Source organism: Stigmatopora nigra, chromosome 15, assembly GCF_051989575.1.
Source record: "Stigmatopora nigra isolate UIUO_SnigA chromosome 15, RoL_Snig_1.1, whole genome shotgun sequence".
NCBI lineage: Eukaryota > Metazoa > Chordata > Actinopteri > Syngnathiformes > Syngnathidae > Stigmatopora > Stigmatopora nigra.
The window spans coordinates 9,138,642-9,160,000 of NC_135522.1; the positions used below are offsets into that span (position 1 = coordinate 9,138,642).

The window sequence follows — 21,359 nt, forward strand, 5'->3', positions numbered from 1 at the left end:
CTTGTAAATATAACATTTGACAGGTTATTGAAAGCTTTTATGCTTATTACATTCAACTTAAAAATAAAAAGCCCTAGCTATTTTTTCCAAAATTAATTCAAAAAACAACCCCAGAAAATAAATTACTTTGAAAAATTGAGTTTTCAAAAGTAATTAATTTTAAAAAATATTTAAATTGAAAGACAATAATACATTTGTACTCACTTTCACACCCGGAAGTGTGACCTCATCATTACCTTCCTAACATGGCTGCCAACTCTGGCCACATTCGTGATGTCAATCGACGAGAAAAGCCGGATTTCTCCGAAGGTTCGGTCTGATGGTAAACAAGGTCAGGCAAGGCACTGCAGCACGCAATCGGACCTGCGATCAACCCCTCTTCTGTTAGGAAGAACCAAGTTTGTCCCTTGACAATAAAAAAAAACGGTAGGATATTTTTCTTTTGTATGTACTAACAAGTTTGCATTGGAAACGTCATTTCACGGAGATATAATATATTGTGCACAATAGTATTTTATTGCACATTTTGCTGCAGCGGGTATGTGTCAGGTGGGCAATGTTGGGGAAAGTTGCATGGTCATTGCTTGCACATAAAAGATGACATTTGTTTTTAAATGCAACCTGAAATGAATTTGAAGATCTAAAAATGATATGATACTAAATAACGGCACTAAGGTACTAGTGTTTTTATGAAAATCTTGATTGCGCATTTTCTTTCAGCAGCATCACATTATATGCCAAGATGTTGCAGTGTTTTCACGTTATGGTGGAGCCCATCAAAAACATCACATACAAAATAAAGGTAATTCATTCTCTGGTGTTTAATGTGTAATCTGGAATTGCTTTTGCCTTATAGGTCATCCCCATCCACAGGCATTGAGCATTTATCCTAAAATGGACCATAACAACATATGATTACATATAGATGCTTCTGAGAAAATACTCCAATGAAGTTTCTAAACTACTTTAATATAATGCACCCCAACTACTGACTATTTTGTCTTTTCTGACAAAATCAATCCACAAAAACTAGAAAGGATGTTGTTTTTCTTTCACTCCTGACAAGTAAACCGAATAAAAAGCATGTTATGCCTACTTCCAGGTTTGACTTGACTGCTTTTTTGAACAATTAAATTCAATGTATCAAATACATCTCTCACACAAAATTTACCGAACATGTTTATTGATGCTTGAAGGCTGTTTAACTTGCTTTTCCTTCATCTTGTCCAAATTATGCAAGAAGATAGTGTAACCATACAATCATACTTAAAAAAAAAACTGTCATTAACCCAAATTTCCCTTTCAGACATCCAATACAAAATCCAAGAAAAAAAAGCCTGACTATGTGGATGATGATCAACTGTTTGTTATGGAACTGGCGAGAGACCTCCGCCGTGTGTGCCAGGTGCTATCGACAGTGTATTCACCAGTCATGTATTTGTAGACAGGACATCCATCATGTTGAGAGATGTCAAATCCACAAATTACCATGTAATTTTCTTGCTCCATTATCATGCTAATATTTCCATTATATGTACTTACAAATGGATCACAAATTATTATCGCCTCTGCAAACAATCCTACTTTGTCACAAAATTGACATTTTCAGCTTGACATTGAGTTAAAAGTAGCATTTGGTGCTAATCTTTTTGTGGATGGGATGTCGAGCGCAGATATAGATATAGATATACATACATTAGCATGACACACAATCCCTTATGTGCAATAACTATGGGGTGTGCAATAACAATGTGCAATATTTTAGAATATTCAATGTTTTTTTTCTATTATCTTGCCTGGACATGACATTTTTTAAATGACTTATTTATATCTTTAATGGGAAATACGCACTTTGTAGAGTAACACCACTAATTATGTTATACGCAGTTGTTGTATAAGGACAATAAAGGCTTTTGACTTAATAGGACAGTTAATGAAAATGTAAAACTATGCCATAAAATATTTACAACCAAAAGTAGCAAATAATCTAATTTCCCCAATGACATTTAAAAAAATATGTTAAGTTACAATGAATAGGGAATATGTATTTAAAGAAAAGTATATTTTTCAAGAATTGCCTGATTCTGATTGATAGGAAGAAATTTGCGTCAAAAAGAACATATCAGCTTTTATCAGTCTTTGTCCTCAAAGTAAAAAAAAAAGTTTTTGTCATTAACATTTGCCACTGTTATATTTGAAGAGTTCATCAGTGCTAGACTACATTTGCAACCAGGATGAAATTTGGCCAACCTCTCTCTGCTGGGTCTTTATTCTCGAATGGGCTTCCATGTTAGAAACAAAGGTAAGAATAGTGTTGGAGTAATTGCTTCTAAAATGACTTTTAACTCACTCATTTGTCTGCAGAAAAAACCTATGCAAACTGACGGCTGGCCAGAAACCAAAGGTAAAAAAAAGTGTGAGCTAATTGACCAGCAGGACGTGCTCAACGCTAAGTTAAGCCTCCTTGAGTGGATGAAAGATTTGAGAGCGCAGCCTGAGGCAAATACATTCATTGACTTTCTTCTTCTGTTTACAATAGTGAGATGATTTTCCTTCCTTTTAATCATAAGTATTGTTTTTTATTTTTGCACAGCAAAGTGTTTGGCCTGGGGAAACAGTGATAAATGTCTTGGAGGACTTAAGGTCAGCTTGGCGTTGGGGCCGTGTGCCAAACCTTTTGAGCGCTATGGAGCTGGTTTTGTGGACTTTGTTGTATGAAAATTCAAATAAGGTGTGTACATGTTGATGACAAGTCTACTAATAGCAAGAAAAATTAAGCTTTTATACACTTCCATAGGATACCATACCACAGCAGTGGTTGATGTGGAAGCAGAAGACCAAGATTGGTAAATAAAATACAGAAAGTTATAAGTAAAAGTTAATATATTCATATTGTTATTAACAAATTTACTGTATTTTTTTCAGGTGCTCTATCTTATGTCCCTCAGCCAGGTCAGTCACCTTCATTTGGTCATCATAACACCATCTCATCTGTACAATAACCTTATTTATACTATTATTTTAAACTAGGGATAGGGAACCTATGGCTCGGGAGCCATATGTGGCTCTTTTGATGGGTGTATGTGGCTCTCCATGAACCTATGTAGTAAAAAAGTCCCCCAATGGGAGCGTCACGCCGGCACTGTGGCACCAAAACTATCTCTAGTGCCTTTTTAAATCATATTTTTTCTTCATTAGACTCTTCTGCGTGCATCCTCTCATTGATACTCATTGAGTAGCAACAGTGAAATAGAATTCAGCCTTGTTTTACTTTCAAAGTGGTGAAATGAATAATAAATGCTCACATTTTCATGTATTTTTACTTTTAAAATTCTGAGTATGGCTCTCAAGGAATAATATTTGAAAATATGAATTATTTATGGCTCTCTTCGTCAAAAAGGTTCCCGACCCCTGTTTTAAACCAATAATTCTAATGAATAAAATGTATTTTTTTCTATGGCAGTGTGGGACTGGATCACAAAATCTGCAGGTATTGTGTTAATTCTCCCACTTCATACTACTAAAACCCCTTTCTCTGCCCATCTTCTTGTTTATTCATGAATTATGTATTTTTTTTATGCCAGTGGAAGTGATTCTGAACCAAGACACAGCCAATCCTGATCTTCTCATCTCAGAAGATGATAAAAGGATGCGTTGCGGTTTGGAGAGGAAAGATATTCCCAATTACCACCAGCGATTTGATGGCTGGTGGTGTGCTGTTGGAATGATCGGGTTTGAATCTGGCCGTTATTATTGGGAAGTAGAAGTGGGTGAGCGAGACTGGCGCTTAGGCGTGGCTAAAGAATCCGCTCTTAGGAAAGGCTTCAAGTCCCTCAACACCGACACGGGTTACCTGACCTTACGACTGGAAAGGGGCACCGAGCTTAAAGCGCTCACGGTACCCTTCACAGCTTTACCGCCAAATCTCATTCCTCGAAAAGTAGGCGTCTACCTTGACTACGATGGCGGACAGCTGTCCTTCTATGATGTGGACAGCCGGGTTCACATATACACATACAATGAGATTTTTGATGAAAAGCTTTACCCACTTTTTGGTACGGTAGAGATTATTGATGATTTAGTGATAAGGACCCCTGAAAAAAACACCCAATGTGTTTGTGCCACATCCTGCCTGTGGCGTTGATTTTTTTTAACCTTGGCAACTCTTCCTGCATCATATTTAGTAGATGTCATATTAAGGAATAAAAAAGGTAATGCAAAAATATACTAATCATGGGTAGGAATTAAAGAACATGTTGTCAGAGTCCATTGTTGTGCTTTTAAATAGTGTCAAAGTTTGATCACTCCCTATGCTGCTGCTATTTTTCTCTTTTCCACAATCAAATTATAAACACTTCATGTATGTGGTGTTTGGAAGGAGAATTGTACGCTCATTTTCCTGTACTGTAATATCAATCAAACACTGAATAAACCAAATTAATGTTGGTGGTTTTTATTGTCTGTTACTTTAAATAGATTCTCTCATTGATTCTTTCAGAATTATATGGATCAGTATCAAGGTACATTTAAAAAATAAATTATAATGTTGGATGTTGTCACTTAGTAAAAAATAATACATATAAAATCAAATAACATAAAGGAAACTGGTTAGTGTGAAGTGGACAAACTTGAACAGGGACTACCACATTATACAAGAAGTTGGCATAGCTAAAAATTTCAATATTTTTTTTCATTTGTGACCATTTGTGAGGATGTTAATTTTAATTTAATTTCTTGACATTCCTCAAAAAAAATCATTTAAAATTGAAAAGAAATAACCCTAAATATTTTTTATTGTTGTTGTTGGTACAAATAATATATTTCAACTGGGATAAATAAACCCTTTACCACAAAGTCAAAAATATATTAATGGCAAGAGCGTCGCGCGATGACGCAATCATCATGCGACGTTGCTAACTTTATCATCATTGTTTTTTTTTTACTGCCAATGGAGGATCCAGATGCAACAACTTTAAAAGAAGCTTTGAAAAACCATTTTGGTTTTGATAGCTTCCGATCTGAAGTGCAGGAAAATGTTGTCAAAGCAGTTATCAACGGTAAGTCCATTGGAGAATTTGCTGATGTGTATTTATTGCTGCCGTTTGTGACATACCTACTATTCCTTATCCAACAAAAAAGAAAGTGCATTGTTCGCCATCTTTTGACGATGAATCTTACATTTTTTGTCAGATCGGTTAAAATGACTAACGTGCGCCTTCTTGCAGGTGACAAGGATGTGTTTGTATGTATGCCCACTGGTGCAGGAAAGTCTCTGTGTTATCAATTGCCTGCAGTCCTGGCTAAAGGAATCACTCTGGTTATCTCCCCCTTAATTGCTCTTATTCAGGTTAGTTTGTTTCTACCATCAACCTTTTAGTTCTTACGTGGTTTGCCATTAAACATGTTACCGTTCCTTCAGGACCAAGTGGAGCACTTGAGAGATCTATGCATTCCTGCTTGCTCTGTCAACTCAAAACTTGGATTGGCCGAGCGTCGTATGATTCTCTCTGATCTGCAGAGGGCAAGCCCAAAGCTCAAACTTCTTTACATCACACCAGAGACAGTTGCTTCTCAATCATTCCGGCCTTACTTGAATGACTTGTACTCCAGAGGCCTGCTGTCTTACATGGCTGTGGATGAGGCTCACTGCGTCTCCCAATGGGGTCATGATTTCAGACCAGACTACCTCAAACTGGGTGACTTGCGTACTCACTTCTCTGGGATTCCTTGCATAGCGCTCACTGCAACAGCACCTAAAATTGTCCAAGAAGACATTGCTCAATCCCTAAACCTGCATGATCCACTGACTTTTGCTATACCTGTTTTTCGCTGCAATTTGCACTATGATGTCATATACAGTGAGCTTCTTCCAAACCCTTTTGTTCACTTGTATACTTTTATTCAAAAGGCAAGGACTCTTGTTGGTGGCTCCAATGGACAGGTTGGTAAACTGTTGTTTTCAAAACTAAATTTTACTATTTAAGCTTGAACATCCTCATTTTTAGCCCCTTATGGGAAAGATTAGTTGTCTGAGGTAGTAAACTTGCTATAAAATAACCCAAATTGCTGTGTTTTTCTTTTTTTGACAGGGTTGTGGGATTGTGTATTGTCGGACCAGAGAAACCTGTGAAACTGTCGCCCATCAGCTTACCATGCTTGGTGTCATTGCAAAGCCTTATCATGCTGGTAAGCATTTTCACTTAGTGTGGTGTTCTTGCAAAGCCTTATCATGGTGGTAAGTACGTCTTGTACCACTGTGTGAGGCACGGAATGACTGGAAATAAATTGCTTAGGCTAGGGATATTCAAACTTTTTTGTTACAAGATATACTTTTCAAAGTGTCAATCTCCCATGGTCTATTTTTTGTCCAGGCACCGGAAAACCCAAGTATTTATTTATGTTAATATACTTAGCATCAGACCAATGGTTTTTAAACTTGTTGGAGCTAACAAACCCCTCTAATTACACATGCGCATTTTCCAAAGCCTACTTTAGTGTAAAATAAAATGTATTTTTATCAAATTTAAGATATTAATTCCTCAGAGCACTGATTGGCCTAGCAATGTCACTTGATCATGCAGCAGTTCGATTGAACCCAGGTCAAGAACCAATGCATTAGACCAGGGGTGTCAAACATACGGCCCGCGGGCCGGATCCGGCCCGTCTGGTGATTTGTTGCGGCCCGGGGAAGAAAGCTGCATTGTATAAAAAAAATATATAAATTTTCTTTAAAATTTGTAGTTCTTGTATTATCCGCTAGGGGGCGCAGTGTTTTAGTACGTGGAGACAACATGAAATGACATTTATTTATGTTCTTATGTTATTCTCTTGTTCATAATATATTGTTCATAATGTAAAAGGAAAATTCTGTTAATAAACATTTTGATAATTTACTCATTTTTTGCACTAATTATTAGTATTAGTGTCTAATACAAAGGAAAAAGGTGGGCTTATTGTTAGTTCTATGTAATTTTGCAATGAGTTTACTGGTCCGGCCCGCTTGATCTCAAATTAAGCTGTATTCAGCCCGCAGACCAAAGGGAGTTTGACACCCCTGCATTAGACTTTTGCAAGGTATATCAAAATGTATGTGAGCAATAGGAAAAATACTCTTGATTGACTGGGGATATAACAAATTCATAACGGCATAGCTAAGGAAAATAACAGACGGGATCAAATGTTATTTTCATGCAATATCTACCAATAGTAAGTACCATGGCCATCAACTGGTAGCTCACAATCTAACTATTGAACACCCCTGGCTTAGTTCTTACTTTTTATTTTTTGTATTTCTGCAGGTTTGAGGTCAGGAGATCGTACAGAAGCACAGAACGACTGGATGAGTGAAAAAGTGCCCGTCATTGTGGCTACCATCAGTTTTGGTATGGGTGTAGACAAGGCTAACGTAAGGTAAGGGATTATATCCCTGTAATATTTTTTTTAAAGATTATGTATTAATTTTTCCATCATTTCCACAGATTTGTGGCTCATTGGAATCTTGCAAAATCATTGGCAAGCTATTATCAAGAATCGGGGCGAGCAGGAAGAGATGGTTTGCCATCCCTATGTCGCATTTACTACTCCCAGAAAGACAAACAGCAAATACTGTTTTTCATCAATAAAGAGGTCCTAAGGAGAACGGTCAGTAAAACATTGTGTAATTCACAAAATATGTTATTAATGTTAGATTTATCACCAATCAGATTTTCTCTTTTCTTATTCTATTTCATATTTTTCTTATTTTCTACTGCAGGAAAGACGTACCCATATAAAGCAATCAGATAGAGCAGCAGTTACTGACTTTAACGCAATGGTGCGTTATTGTGAACAGGAGAGGTAAGTTAAGACATTACACATGAGATTCAATGTATTTATTGCCTTATTTATGTAAAGTAACCTTGCATAAAACTTGTTTGTACATTGCCTTTATATATAATAGTTTAAGAAAGGCCTGGTTGGAAAATAATTGTTGATTTCCTTCTTTGTATAACGGAGGAAGATCTCACCATTCAGTGTGTAGAATTTTACAGTTTACTGATAGTCTCCAACAATACCTCATTTAAGTGAATAGTATTTCTTATGAAGTGAAAGTAGACAGTAAAAATAGTACTATGTTCATTTTGCTCTGGAAAAAAAAACATGTTCAGTTATATCAACATGTTGTATTTTTCCATTTGTGTTCACACGATTGATTATAATTTGTTTGTCCTGAAATCAGAAAAGCTATTTTTGTAAACTGGGTCAAGGAATGTTGTTCATCAGCTTCAGAAAATGTGTCATCACTGTTGCTACCACTTAAATTTAGGGCTTGGCTTACTCCACCCTATTGGGCACACCTTTGCTTGACCACATTTTCATGGCAAGTACAATCACAGAATCAGATTCACCCTGTGAAAGTTATCAGTCTTGGAAAACCCCTTTTTTTTGTTTTCTTTTAGTTGGTTGTGTAGTTTATTTGATATTAATGATAAGTTAGAAAATGCATTATGTTGCTTCAGATGTCTGCCTCCTTTTGCGCTTGCGACAGCAGCAGGTACAATAGCGTAAGAATGGCGTGCAGGTCAGTAGAGCTGTACCAAAAACCACCACTGTAGGAAAGCAAATAAACAATGAGATTGAGCAAAATTCAGATGTTCACATCAGAGAGAAAAGACTCACAGATGAATGTTAAGAGGATGCAGAAACCTCCTATTTCGACAGGGCTGGCATTGGGCAAATTCTGCAGTTTGGTCCAAATCCTATTTAGAAGAGTCAGTGCTTCATGTTTGGAGTCCATCCTAATGAGATAACAATAAGCACTGTTTTTGGTGCTTAAAGAATACCAAAATATAGCTTGTTTGCCCGATTTTTTTGGGGGGTGGTACCCCAATTCAGCTGGGATAGGCTGGGATAGGCTGCAACACCCCCATGACCCAAAAAATAAATAAACACATAATTCAACATATTATATATATATATATATATATATATATATATATATATATATATATATATATATATATATATATATATATATATATATATATATATATATATATATATATATATATATATATATATATATATATATATATATATATATATATATATATATATATATATATATATATATATATATATATATATATATATATATATATATATATATATATATATATATATATATATATATATATATAATAAGAATTAACCCCTGAAATACAGAATTGTAGCTGTCACAGTTTATGCTCATTTTGAGCCATTAAAAGAATTATTTTACACAGCCAAGTCCAGACTGACATCAACAAAATGGTATTGAGCACTCAAGTTAAATGTATGGAATTCCCTATGCGTCCTTTAGTGTACGCTTACCTGCATACGTGTTATTTCTATCTGCCGGAATGAGCAGTACGTCATCCAGAGTTCCACAGATGCAGAATAGATTTGGCCCTCATACTGAGATATAATTCTTAAAGCACCGATGGTAATCTGTAAGAAAGAAATACACAGAATACTTTAGGTCTTAGTTGTCTTTAGTTTGTCCCGCAAACAGTAGTCTACATATTCCATTTTTTTTCCTTCCAAAGTATTCGGTCCACTCTGAGAACAGCAAAGAGTCTTTTTGTGTGCTTCACTCTCCCCACCTCTTTTATGGAAATGTTCCACCCCCTTCTCATGGCTCCCTCAATAGCGTCCGTCTTCCCTACGAAGCAGTCCACATGTTGTTAAAGTGGATTCCAGAGCCGCCTTTGTTTATGTGCATGCTTGCGTGTGTGTGTTTACAGCCTGTTACGTAATACAAGCTCAAACTGGTAGGTTTGAAGCCTGTTTTCTTTAATGTATAGGAATTTTAGCAGCACTTTTTTATAGCAAAGTTATACATATGTGTCTTAGAAAATGCTAAGACATGAATAACATGTTTATAAGACAATTCTTCCACTGTCAACGTGGCATTTGAGGGAATTTTAATGGAAGTTTCATAAATTCCTTACAAAGTTCAACAACTAAAGTCAAACTATGTAGATGGCACTCATCTTAGTTTTCAATTGTTACTCCCACTTTAGAACTGAATGTTAAGTTGAATAGGAAGAAAACAAAGTTAGCATTTCAAAATGAATGTAATTGGAAGCAGCAGACTGTCATGTACTGTTTCTGTTTTAAATTTATACATATTACAGCAATGCATTGTCCAATGTTGGAATGGGCGATAAATACATTTTCTTAATGGGCAGAAGATATACTATAGTTAATTTGAGTTTTTTGTTGTTGGTCTTGCCAAAAAAAATAGTTCTTGACTAAATAATCCCATTAGTTTGATTCTTTGTGTAGCAGATAGGACAGTTTAGGCACAATAGTATTATTATCTATTCACATTATTTATGTGTAGCATTTTAGATTAAAAAAAACTTGTTTTGAGATTTCTGTATGCGAGATGCACATGTTGCTGGAGATATTGCAAGATCTTATAATGGTTTAAAAACCTAACAAGGAGATAAAATAGGAAAGATATACAAAATAATGCTAATTTGCTACTACTATTTCTGGTATAGTGATCAATCTGTGCATGTCAAAATGCGACTTATACACCAGTGCAACATATACTGAAATGTCTGGTAATTTGCGTCCATAAATGCTCTTCAATGAGTGCCAGGATAATGGGATGGCAATATATATAACTTGTCAATACATTCTGTGTCTTCCCTTTAGTTGCCGTCACGCCACCATTTCCAAGTTTTTTGGTGACAGGCCACCGAAATGCGCAGGTGCTTGCGACTATTGTTCCAATCCAAAAGGTGTGCGTGCACAGTTGGAGGCGGTACAACACACCAGCATTGTAGCATATAGAAAAGAAGCACCAAAACCATTTGGTTTCGACCGGGATCTTTATGCAGGAGGAAGGAAGGGCTACGGCTTTGAAAGGTAGGTTAACCATGGGGACATTAATTTGCCGCGTTTGCATCGTATGATTAATATCGGCACTTCATAGGTACGACGAAGACGAAGCTGATAGTGACGATGGTTCCAAGAGGAAAAAAGAATTCACTGATCTCTTCAAAAAGCAGATGATCTTAAGGAAGGTAATTCTTTTTCATCTACACTTGGTTTGTCATCATCGGAAATGTGGCCCGATTTCATGTCGTGCATTTGTACGTTTACTCAGCTGCCACTCGCAAATCCACCTCTTTGCATTTCTTCTCATCTCAACTCATTTTCTGTACCGCTTTATCCTTATTAGGATCGTTGGGGGGTGCTGGAGCCAATCCCAGCTGTCTCTAGGCCAGAAGCGGGGGGACAACACCCTGAATCGGTGGCCCATGTCTAGGGGCAATTTAAAGTGCACCTACCATGCTTGTTTTTGGAATGTGGGAGGAATCCGGAGTACCCGGAGGAAACCCACGCAGGCTCAGGGAGAACATGGACCTGGATTTGAACCCAAGGCCTCAGAGCTGTGAGGCCGACACGCTAACCACTCAACAACCGGGCCACCCCTTTACATTTAATGGCTTAAAATTATTTTTCTTCTTTTATTGCAGACTTGACAGATTTTAAACAAAATTAATGCGTTCATAATTTGTTTAGGATTTAAGGGGGACATATTAAATATCGTGGAAGGTATTATGCTAATTCAATGCAAAATTATGCTTCTACTACAGAAAATCCAAATTACAAAACCGCTTCTAGAATGAATTATTTTTTTAAGAAGAGGGACCACTGTACTTATATTTACGCTACTAAAAAAAGGTCTACACAGTGTTATACCTTTATTTTAACATGTTCTCAGGTTTTGAGTTGCTAATTAAGTTAATAGCTCCATTTATTGTTAAAGCAGAAAACTACAATTTAGGCCATATTCAATGATTTTCCTCATCATTTGCTGCGGGCCAATAGAGATGTTGGCCTTACTGGAATTATCTATGTATAAGTCTATGTACTTATACCAAACACCTTTTTAGCAGCTGTTGGCGTCCGTGACTCCCTTAAGTGAATCCATCTGGTTAACAGAGGTGAAAAAAAAATATTCCTCAGCAACTGAAGCTGGTCTAAATATTTTTCACTGCTGTAGCAGCTCAACACCTCAATCAGTACATACTCCCCTTAATTTAAACATATATCATCAGATAGTGTGTCATGTCGTCAAAGTATAACTCTTTCAGTTTGAAAATGTAGAGAAATTACAATCAAGAATGTCTTTGTATAAAAAAGTTACCTGTTTTCTTTTCCGTTGTCCTCAACATTTCAGGACAATCTTGAACCTTCTAACTTGATTCTATTTGACATCATCCAAAACAAGTTGCTACTAAAGCTTTAATATGCTTTTTAAGAGAGTGACATCACTTTGTGAGTTGACATACGTTATTACACTTTCTAAACTTAGCACATTTTTTTTTTCTCCAAAAATTGATTTAATTCAATTTATTTGGGCTCTGAGGGGGAGTGGTTAGTGTGTTGGCCTCACAATTCTGAGATTGAGGGTTAGATCCCAGTTCTCCCTGGTGTTTTTTTTTCTTCCAGGGACTCCAGTGTTGTTTTTAAATTTGCATTATTTATTTTTTCTCTTTAGAGAATTGACGGTGAGGAAGTTGACTTCATTCCCCCAGGTAAAATCTTGAGTACCTTTTTAGTGAGAAAAATATTTTGGTAATATTATTATAAGCAGGCTCTTTTTCTTCTTTCTTGAAGATGCAAACTGCCCACTAAAAGATGCAAGCAGTCAAAGGATACCAAAGCTGCCAGTGAAGGTATGACGCAAACACATTCCTCACTGGTATAACATTAATTAGTATAGCCCCTGAAATTCAGTTAGTAGTTGTTAAAGTGCTATAAACCTGTAGAAGTTTATTCTGAATGCTGTTTTAAATTCATTAACACTCTATTTTTTCTGTTCTGTTGTTAGTAAGATCTCAACTTTGCTGGTTTGCAACCACATAATTTGTTTTTCAGTCCAGAGAGCACTGCTTGACACTTTTGCAAGAGGCATTAAATGTCCACCAGAGGGCAGACGAACCATTTCGGTAATACTAAAACACATGCCTGACATTTTTTGATTAGATTAGAAATAAGTGTGTTTTTAAAATAATAACTCTTGTTTGTATTCTCACAGTTGTGATAATCTGTCCGAAGCTGTGGATATTGAACATGAAGTCTTCAAGAAAAGCAAGTCTTCCAACTTGTATAAAGCTGCAGTGTTAAAGAAGGTTTTGTCTAATTCTATGCTACTGATCTTGCTTAGTTAAATAAGGTTTGCACAAACTGACAATAATCTTTTTGACCAACTTTTTATCAAGGTAGCCGAGTTGAAGAAAGCACACGCTGTAGCAGAGGAGGACAAGAGCCCTATTGTTAGTGAGGCCGTGCTAAAACAAGAAGAGAGCCCTTCCACGTCTACTACCGTTTCGGAAGATTTGCATGGATTCAAACCAGCATCCCAGATTTACTCTGTGAGTTGATACATTTTACATGCTAAAATTTATACTTAAGACTTTGGTTGATTGACTATTGGCTCTCAAAAAAGGGAGGCAATGTTGGGTCTCAATGGAAAGATTATAAGATTATATATAGTCTTTTTTACTTGCTTTTTTTTAACATTTAGTTGATGAAGTCATAGTGTAAATTTAACTCTTTTGGAAAGTGAGGGATCATGGTTGTTTATATCGACAGTTTGATTTGACAATGCTTTAATATATATGCGCATTTAATTGGGCTGCTTTGATAAAGAAAAATAAAATATATTTTCATTCACAGGGAAATTTGATATATCTCAAAGGCATTGGGAGAAACATAAGTACATTTCCATAATGATATCAAATATAGAACATCAAGTTGCAAACTAAAATTGGAAAATGCTAAATTTGAAAAAAATTAAAAGGAAATTTTGTATAAAATGAAAAGAAATATACAAAATATACAAAAAAAAGATAATTAATTGCTTATTGGATCAATTAATATTGTTTTTTTTAATGTTTTGTTTATCAATGTTTGCTACTTCATTACATTAATACTATTTTATGGACTTATGTATTGCTATGAATAATGTATGTATATTTGTTGAATGTAAAGATAGGCGTCAATGAGGAAAGGAGTCCATAAGTGAGTTTTTAACTCCATATTGGAGAGTTCTCTGTGAATAGAATATTCACCTTTTTGTTACTCATCATTTTTCAGATGAAGCGAAAGCGAGTTGGAGCAGGCCAGAGTGGTTCGTCCAACCCGCAACAAGTTGCAAAAGATCTAATGAAGAGCTCCATTGTGGACAACACATCTAATGAGGGAACACCAAGCAGTAGTTTAGTCAGCATTCAACACGAGCCAGTTGAAAAATGTTCACTAATGCCTCCGACTGTGACGTCATCCATCAAAGCAAGAGCAAACGCCATTGTCTGGTCCGCTTCTTCGGCCAGCCCAACTAAGAAAATGATTACCGTGAGTAAAAAGCAGCAGAAGTTGGAGGAAGCTGCAAAAGGCTCTGGCTGCATTTCAAATTATTTCATCAAGACGACAACAATGAACCAAAGCCAGGAAAAAGATGACGGAATCCTATGCCAAGAGGAAGAAGCGGCAAACAATGCGCAGCACTCTCCTATAAGTCTCAAATCTGATGACGGTACGGTGGAAACAATGATAAAAAAAACAGAATCGTCCGTCATTATTATCGAGGACGACAATGTTGAAGCAGTGGTGGATCAGCACACAAAACTGAATCCATGTTCTACCAGGGAGTAAGACATATTTAATCTTGTATTAACAATTGGTGGATTGATAACTTTCTATCAATTCTCTTATACTAATTGCATCAATTTCATTTTCCACTCAGACACAACACAACAGAAAACAACCCCTCATCTGAACCAGAAGAGGTACGACACCATCAGACTTTAGTTTTTCATTTTCCCGCTCTATGACTAACCTCAATTTTCCCAACAGCCGTGTACTCTGGAAGCCAAACAAGAACCCCCTCCGCCAAAGCGAGGTCGCCTAGTGGAAGACAGCGAGAGCAGACTAACTTTCAAGCCCCCCACGGGGCAGACAGCCGCGAACATGGTGAACGACCCAAAGAAAGCTGTGACGCTGAAAGAGGCAGCTGATGTGGTGGTCCGATACCTGGACCCTTTTTACACTCGTGGGATGTTTGCTACAAAGGTAGGTGATGTGTCCAGTTTCCTCAGGGGAGCCCAAACTGAATTACTATATCCAGGGTTCCCACGTGTCCTTAAAAAGCTTTAAAAAGCATTGAATTCAAATATTTTCCGCTTCATAATGTACAACTAAGACTAGTGCGCCTTAAACATGCATCAATATTGGTTAATGTTATGACATTTCCTATAAAGCACAACCCCCTATTACTACTACTACTAAAGTTCCATTTAGTGGATGTATAACACAGCCCCCTATTACTACTGCTACTACTACTGCTAAAGTTCCATCTAGTGGGTGTATAACACAACCCCCTATTACTACTACTACTACTAAAGTTTCATCTAGTGGATGCATAACACAACCCCCTATTACTTCTACTACTACTACTGCTACTATTGCTACTACTACTACAACTAAAGTTCTATCTAGTGGATGTACAACACAACCCCCTATCTCTACTTATTACTACTACTACTACTATAGTTCCATCCAGTGGGTGTATAACACAACCCCCTAGTAGTAGTACTTATCACGACTACAACTACTACTACTATAGTTCCATCCACTGGATGTATAACACAACCCCCTCGTAGTAGTACTTATCACTACTACTACTACTATACAGCAGCAACTACTACTATACAACAGCAATTACTACTACTATACAACAGCAACTACTACTATACAACAGCAACTACTACTACTACAACAACTACAACAACAACTACTATTACTACTACTACAACTACTACTACTACTACAACAACTACAACAACAACTACTATTACTACTACTACAACTACTACTACTACTACGACTACAACAACTACTACAACTACAACAACTACTACTACTACTACTACTATTACTACTACTACTACTATTACTACTACTAAACTTCCATCTAGTGGATGTATAATACAACCCTCTATTACTACTTGTAACTACTACCACCCTCACTACCAATACCACTTATTTTTTTGCCGAGCTTCATATTTGTGGCATAGAATTCTGTGTTTAGAGGTCATAACTTGTAAGAAGCCTTGTATCATACCACCCTTTTTTGTAGGCACTGTTCAAGTCCTTCGCTCGCTATTTATCGCACCTTCTTGCAGAGAGGAGAGATCTTGGAAAAGTACAAGGTGAGACAAATACATGGAAATCTTTGGTCTCATCTCAATTTTTTTCTTGCAAGTAAACCCCCAAAAATAATGTAATAATTGTAATGTAGTGTCATTGAGAGATTTGGGGTTGTGCAACAAAACTTCATGTAAAAAAAAAAAGCAAAACATTCAACTATTCAATTATTGCAGTTTCCTGTGAATGTTTAATATGAGCAATGAATCTCACTTGGAAAAATACTTTGTAATAAGTTTTCTTCCTCCTCTTTGGATCACAGTGAAAGTAGAGGCCAAAAAACTTATCAAGCAGTTCTTCTGCAAGGTCAAACACTGCAAGAGTGAAGAGGACTGGAAGCACCTTAAAAGGGATTGACCAGGACAGTTTGAAGGATTTGGAATATTGACAGCGTTGTTTTTCTGACGTCGACCATGTCTTGTTTATGCCGTCTTAGATTTCAGCGTGTGCACTTGCTGACCATAGGTTTACAGACCTCATCTTTAAAGATGCGAGCAATACGCCACATGCCTGAAATTAACAAATCGATGAAAATGTCGAATTGTATAGTATGTGTTTAGAGTTATATTTGTTTACTGCTGCTATTTTTTTTTACTATTAATGAGCAGGGGAATTCTCAGAGTATTGTTGACTCATCTGTTGCCATTGACAAATGTGAATGGGAGAGTTGAAAACCACCATTTACCTAGTAAGTTAAACAATTGGTGATCCGATGAAAGATGTTATATGTTTTTTTTTTTTTTTATTACAACTGTTTGTTTATTTTTAAGGGATACTATTTGGCTTTGGAAATGGGTTTTGGATTTTGGAGCATCACTGTTATGGGCTTTGCATACTGTTTAGTCAGTGATGCATTTCACGTTATTTTTGATTGTTAACAAAGCCTAATGTTTTCATTTGGACGGTACATTACTGTTGTATAGTTTGTATGTTTGAAAGGATCATTTGAGCAAAAAGAATACTGCCGGCGCTGTAAACTAATGGATGACGTCACCTCCCGTTGTGCTGCCTTCAAAGGTGCCTCGTAATTTACCCTTTATTGAAAAGCATTCAATCAAATTCAATAACAGTTGTTATGTTTTTCCTGTTAATTTGGAGTCATGTTGAATCTTTGAAGTGCGAGTTCATGTAAAGGGCTAAGATTTTGTTTTTCAGAAAATAAAATCTCAAAATCCCTTCCTATGTCATCATTATCAATTACTGATTTTGAACACCATAATTTAAAATAACATGCACCACTATTTCTACGCATTCCTACCAGTGTTAAAAATTTCAAATCATCACTTCTACTTTTATGGATGCTTCATATTTGCAAGTCATCTGTCTTCTGTAAACACATCCAGATGGGAAAAAAACAGTATAGCAATCATTTAAAAAAAATGAAGTGATAATCAATTACATTAGGTGAATTAACCATCAGAATACATAACAGATAAAGACAAGAATATTCTCATACGTGACAAAGTTCTTTTATTCGTTTTTTCCGAGTTTCTTTGAACGCCTCGGCAGCACCCAGCAGAACGGACGTACATGATGCTCATCAAAGCCCGATGGTACCACTACAACAAGCACCTCTGTTCTACCCGAACCTCTCTGCGGCCATTTAGCACCCTTCCTCCCCCATAACGGCGCTCTTTATTTATCTCGACAGCTTTGACGCCCTCAGGGAAGGGTGAACGCCACCACGTTTTTTGTGGCTTGTCACTTCCGGGAGAGCCGTGGCGTGAATTAGCCGATCACCGGTGATCCAAGTTGGGCGTCTTTGATGCTCCGTGCGGGCAGAATGGAGGAGTTTGTCACAGAAGAAGAGGAACCATGGTACGATCAACGTGATTTGAAGCAAGGTGAGGCCTTAATTTTGGACAGCTATCACATTTTTAATAGAATATAATCAGGATCAGCACGATCCTACACAATCATTACCTCGTGTTGTTACGATTCATGATAGGGGAAGCTATTGTATATTTTCATCCAATTAACTTGGGGAAAAAAATCTAAAACTGTTAAAATGGGTGAGTTTGATTCCCTCCTGCCACTGACGAGGATAGACGTCCAATTAGGGAGCCCCTTGCCTCCTTTTTTATCACTAGTAGACGTTGGATCCTTTTAAACTGAGAGGTTCGCAACCGCCAACCCTCCCCGTGTAAATTGATTGGATGTCTATCAATGTCAATGGCAGACAATGTGTTAATACATGAATAGATTTCATTGGATATCTTGACTGCTGGCCTCAGCATCACCCCCAGCTCCTGATTACCTGATGACCCAGAGAGGCAAAGCTGCTTTGTGGCTTGTCATTGTAAACAAGTATCATCCCACTTCGGTGGGTTTCTATACCAAAGTCTTAAATCATGCAGCCCTTCTCTTACCTTGATTTGATTAGACAGCCTTAGACCAGTCCAGACCAGACCAGACTTCTTGTAGCTTTGCTGTCGCTTGCAAAAGCTTCATTCGGCACTCGTGCGTAAATTTGCCAGAGGAGTGCTGCTCTTATATAACATTTTCTGCTATCTGATGACCTATGAGGTCAAACATGTGCTGTTAAAGACAACACCTAGTCTATTTAATGTAAATAGGAAAAATTGGGCAATTAATTACATTTCTCACTGCAGGTTTTTTGTGTATGCGGCAATGATTTGCAGAGCTAGTTAACAAAAATACTTGCCAAAATGAATATTTTTGGTGACATTGACGCCCTCCGCAATTTTCCCTTAAAATATGGTTAGTGCTTGGCCCCACAGTTTAGTTAATGATTTATCAATATAAAGATATCATCTATCACGATCTGAAGTAGTGCAAAATAAAATTTAGCCTCTGACAAAAAGTATTTGATGACCTGTAGTTGTGCAAAAGCAAAAATAGTTCATATTTTTACCTTGGATACAGTATTAGTAATACTTTTGACAATGTACCTAAATAGTAGTTAAAATGTGGGCTAAAATATCACGTCAGAGTTGTGCTCAATCTAGCATTCAACAGAAGCAGTACATTGCACTGGTGGCAAGACCTCTTTCCCAGCTCTTCTTTTCACAACACTGGGAAATGACATAACAGTACAAAGCAACCCGTGAGAAATAAAGTTCTTGAGTGGAGGCTCCATATCTCACAAGCTCATTAGCGCCTCAGCCAACCGAGCTTTCAGCTGTTATTGCTAATGTGTTCTTTGTATTTTTCAGCCTAATATAATTTGCACGCACGTTGACAAATTGTAACAACAACTCTCACACTTTCTACCCTACGGTACATCTTCTATCATGTCAAGCCCTAGTCGTCCTTTTTCTGTATCATAGTTGTTTTAAATTTAGGTACTCTAGGTTTAAATTCAGAAAATAAAATGAACTACTTACCGTATTTTCCGGACTATAAACCGCACCAACCATTTAATGGAAGATTAGTCAGATTTTTGGAAGGGCAACAAATATATGTCAAACTAAAATAGTAAAATAGAGAACCACAGGCACATTAGGAATTTGTTAACAAAAAATATAATTTAATATGTTTTCATTGGTTAGAAGGAAAAAAACACATGACTTTTTGCTCAGCAAGGTGTTCATGACAACAATCAAATTTAAATGAACTTGGAATAACAATACAGACACTCAAAAATAAGACTAATGTAACTTTACACTAAACTTAATCTTGACTGTAATGTCTAGTTTTCCTAACCATTCACTGGATAAGCTGCATAAACAACAGAGAAAAGCTTCACTTCTAATTGCATTTTCCTGGTTGTCATTTCCTTACTGTTTATATTTGTCTTACTTCCACGCCTACCAACAGACTTGCACTTGGCGGCGGAGCTCGGCAAAACCCTTCTGGAGCGTAACAAGGAGCTGGAGGATTCCCTTCAGCAGATGTACATCAACAATGAGGACCAAGTGCATGAGATAGAGGTACACAAAATAATAGTTGGGCAGAATTTTATTTTTATCTGAACATTGTTCTGCTGCAGTTTTTATTGGCTTCATATCGTGACCGGATGGCCCAAAAATTCTCCTCAGCATTTTATGATAAAGGACAGAATTCTTCATTCTATCAATAAAAGTCGTCCAGGTCCTGAAACATCAAATCAGCCCAGACTCCCAAAGCCATTGATGTTACTCAGATTTTGAACAACAGTTCATGAAAATGGACTCGTTTAAGTTAATAACTTATTCGCAAAAGTCCCCAAATTTTTGAGAGTAGTGACATTTGCCAATGTTCCAATTTAGGCCACAAAAATAATCTTCATTTTTACATTTGTTTATTTTATCATTATGTCAATGGAAGTCAACGAATTAACCTGAAGTGACCTAAGTCATCTTAAATTTCCCTAAAATCAACACACATTTATCAAAAATATACAGGAAATGACTCAGAGATCCCCAAAATGTACACAACATGGCCTGCAAGTACCCCAAGGTATTCATTCAGCTCTCCCAGTCAAACAGTAAAAATTTATTGAACATCTAGCGCCGTGAATAGTAGCCAGTGAGTTCATTTATTTGGCCAAAAATAAACTGGTTTGACCCACATGAGATCTAATGGGCATGAATGTCACGTGAATTTATTAACTAGAAAATAAGTTAGTACAATTTATATAGTTATTTCAGTTTTCACCAATGCTTTCAGTCTCCGGCCATGTATTTTGTGTTTTTGGTTCAGTCTTAATAGGAACACGTTTTAGTTTTTTCTCTTAAATGCTAACTGTTGATGCCATCAGCCTGATTAGGTTTTTACCATGAAATTTTCCAGTACCTGTCCAAGCAGCTGGAGATGTTACGTGAGATGAACGAGCAACACGCAAAGGTTTACGAACAGCTGGATGTGACTGCTAGAGAGCTGGAGATCACTAATGAGAAGCTGGTTTTGGAGAGCAAGACCTCGCATCAGAAAATAGACAGGTGAGCATCGTAGTTACAATATAACAAAATGGTGATAAACAGTGATAAGTAACTTGGTTAATTTGGACATGGAACAACATTTTTATTGGAAAAAGACTTACTATACATGGTCATGGCCTCCAATATTCATAATCATCAAAATAACGTGTAGATTTGTTTAGGATTTCAACCTTGAAACAAAAAAACAAAAATTGCTAATGTTCTACGGCGCCTTAATCCTTTTTA

At 36.7% G+C, this 21,359-nt stretch overlaps 3 protein-coding genes and 2 long non-coding RNA genes across 7 annotated transcripts in view; 3 read left to right on the forward strand and 2 right to left on the reverse strand.

The window, feature by feature from the left end:
• Nucleotides 1-699: 699 nt before the first annotated feature.
• LOC144209185 (uncharacterized) lies at nt 700-4,446 on the forward strand. Its single transcript, XM_077735427.1, has 9 exons — nt 700-802; nt 1,307-1,405; nt 2,201-2,302; nt 2,365-2,499; nt 2,594-2,731; nt 2,798-2,846; nt 2,926-2,952; nt 3,464-3,490; nt 3,585-4,446. The coding sequence occupies exons 1-9, from the start codon at nt 743-745 to the stop codon at nt 4,142-4,144; spliced, it is 1,197 nt and encodes a 398-aa protein (XP_077591553.1). The 5' UTR covers nt 700-742; the 3' UTR covers nt 4,145-4,446.
• A 462-nt stretch (nt 4,447-4,908) lies between these two features.
• recql5 (RecQ helicase-like 5) lies at nt 4,909-17,492 on the forward strand. 2 transcript variants are annotated; one of them, XM_077734945.1, is made up of 19 exons: nt 4,909-5,057; nt 5,226-5,347; nt 5,420-5,941; nt 6,090-6,186; nt 7,299-7,410; nt 7,479-7,641; nt 7,754-7,836; nt 10,687-10,899; nt 10,967-11,057; nt 12,542-12,578; nt 12,661-12,719; nt 12,922-12,992; nt 13,082-13,175; nt 13,266-13,418; nt 14,143-14,696; nt 14,792-14,834; nt 14,902-15,117; nt 16,184-16,256; nt 16,514-17,492. In XM_077734945.1, exons 1-19 carry the CDS (start codon nt 4,949-4,951, stop codon nt 16,606-16,608), a joined length of 2,907 nt encoding a protein of 968 aa, XP_077591071.1. In that variant the 5' UTR covers nt 4,909-4,948; the 3' UTR covers nt 16,609-17,492. The 2 variants fall into 2 exon arrangements, with proteins under 2 accessions (XP_077591071.1, XP_077591072.1); XM_077734946.1 differs by lacking the exons at nt 13,082-13,175; nt 13,266-13,418; nt 14,143-14,696; ... (2 more) ...; nt 16,184-16,256; nt 16,514-17,492 and having other exon boundaries at nt 12,875-12,969.
• On the reverse strand, nt 7,857-9,616 carry LOC144208886 (uncharacterized). Its single transcript, XR_013328942.1, has 3 exons — nt 9,352-9,616; nt 8,659-8,777; nt 7,857-8,588 (listed from the first exon to the last, which is right to left on the reverse strand). It is a non-coding gene; the product is annotated as an uncharacterized LOC144208886 (long non-coding RNA).
• Nucleotides 17,493-17,706: 214 nt separating the features above from the next.
• LOC144208383 (uncharacterized) lies at nt 17,707-18,733 on the reverse strand. The gene is made up of 2 exons (XR_013328878.1): nt 18,621-18,733; nt 17,707-18,508 (listed from the first exon to the last, which is right to left on the reverse strand). It is a non-coding gene; the product is annotated as an uncharacterized LOC144208383 (long non-coding RNA).
• LOC144208380 (cerebellar degeneration-related protein 2-like) overlaps nt 17,739-21,359 on the forward strand; it is a 10,488-nt gene continuing 6,867 nt past the window's right edge. Inside the window, exons 1-4 of one of the 2 annotated variants that reach the window (XM_077734196.1) lie at nt 17,739-17,804; nt 17,903-18,095; nt 20,032-20,144; nt 20,986-21,134. In XM_077734196.1, coding sequence (XP_077590322.1) covers nt 18,017-18,095; nt 20,032-20,144; nt 20,986-21,134 — 341 coding nt within the window. In that variant the 5' untranslated portion in view covers nt 17,739-17,804; nt 17,903-18,016. Of the gene's footprint in view, nt 18,096-20,031; nt 20,145-20,985; nt 21,135-21,359 lie in introns of both variants that reach the window. The other variant, XM_077734195.1, reaches the window with a different exon arrangement.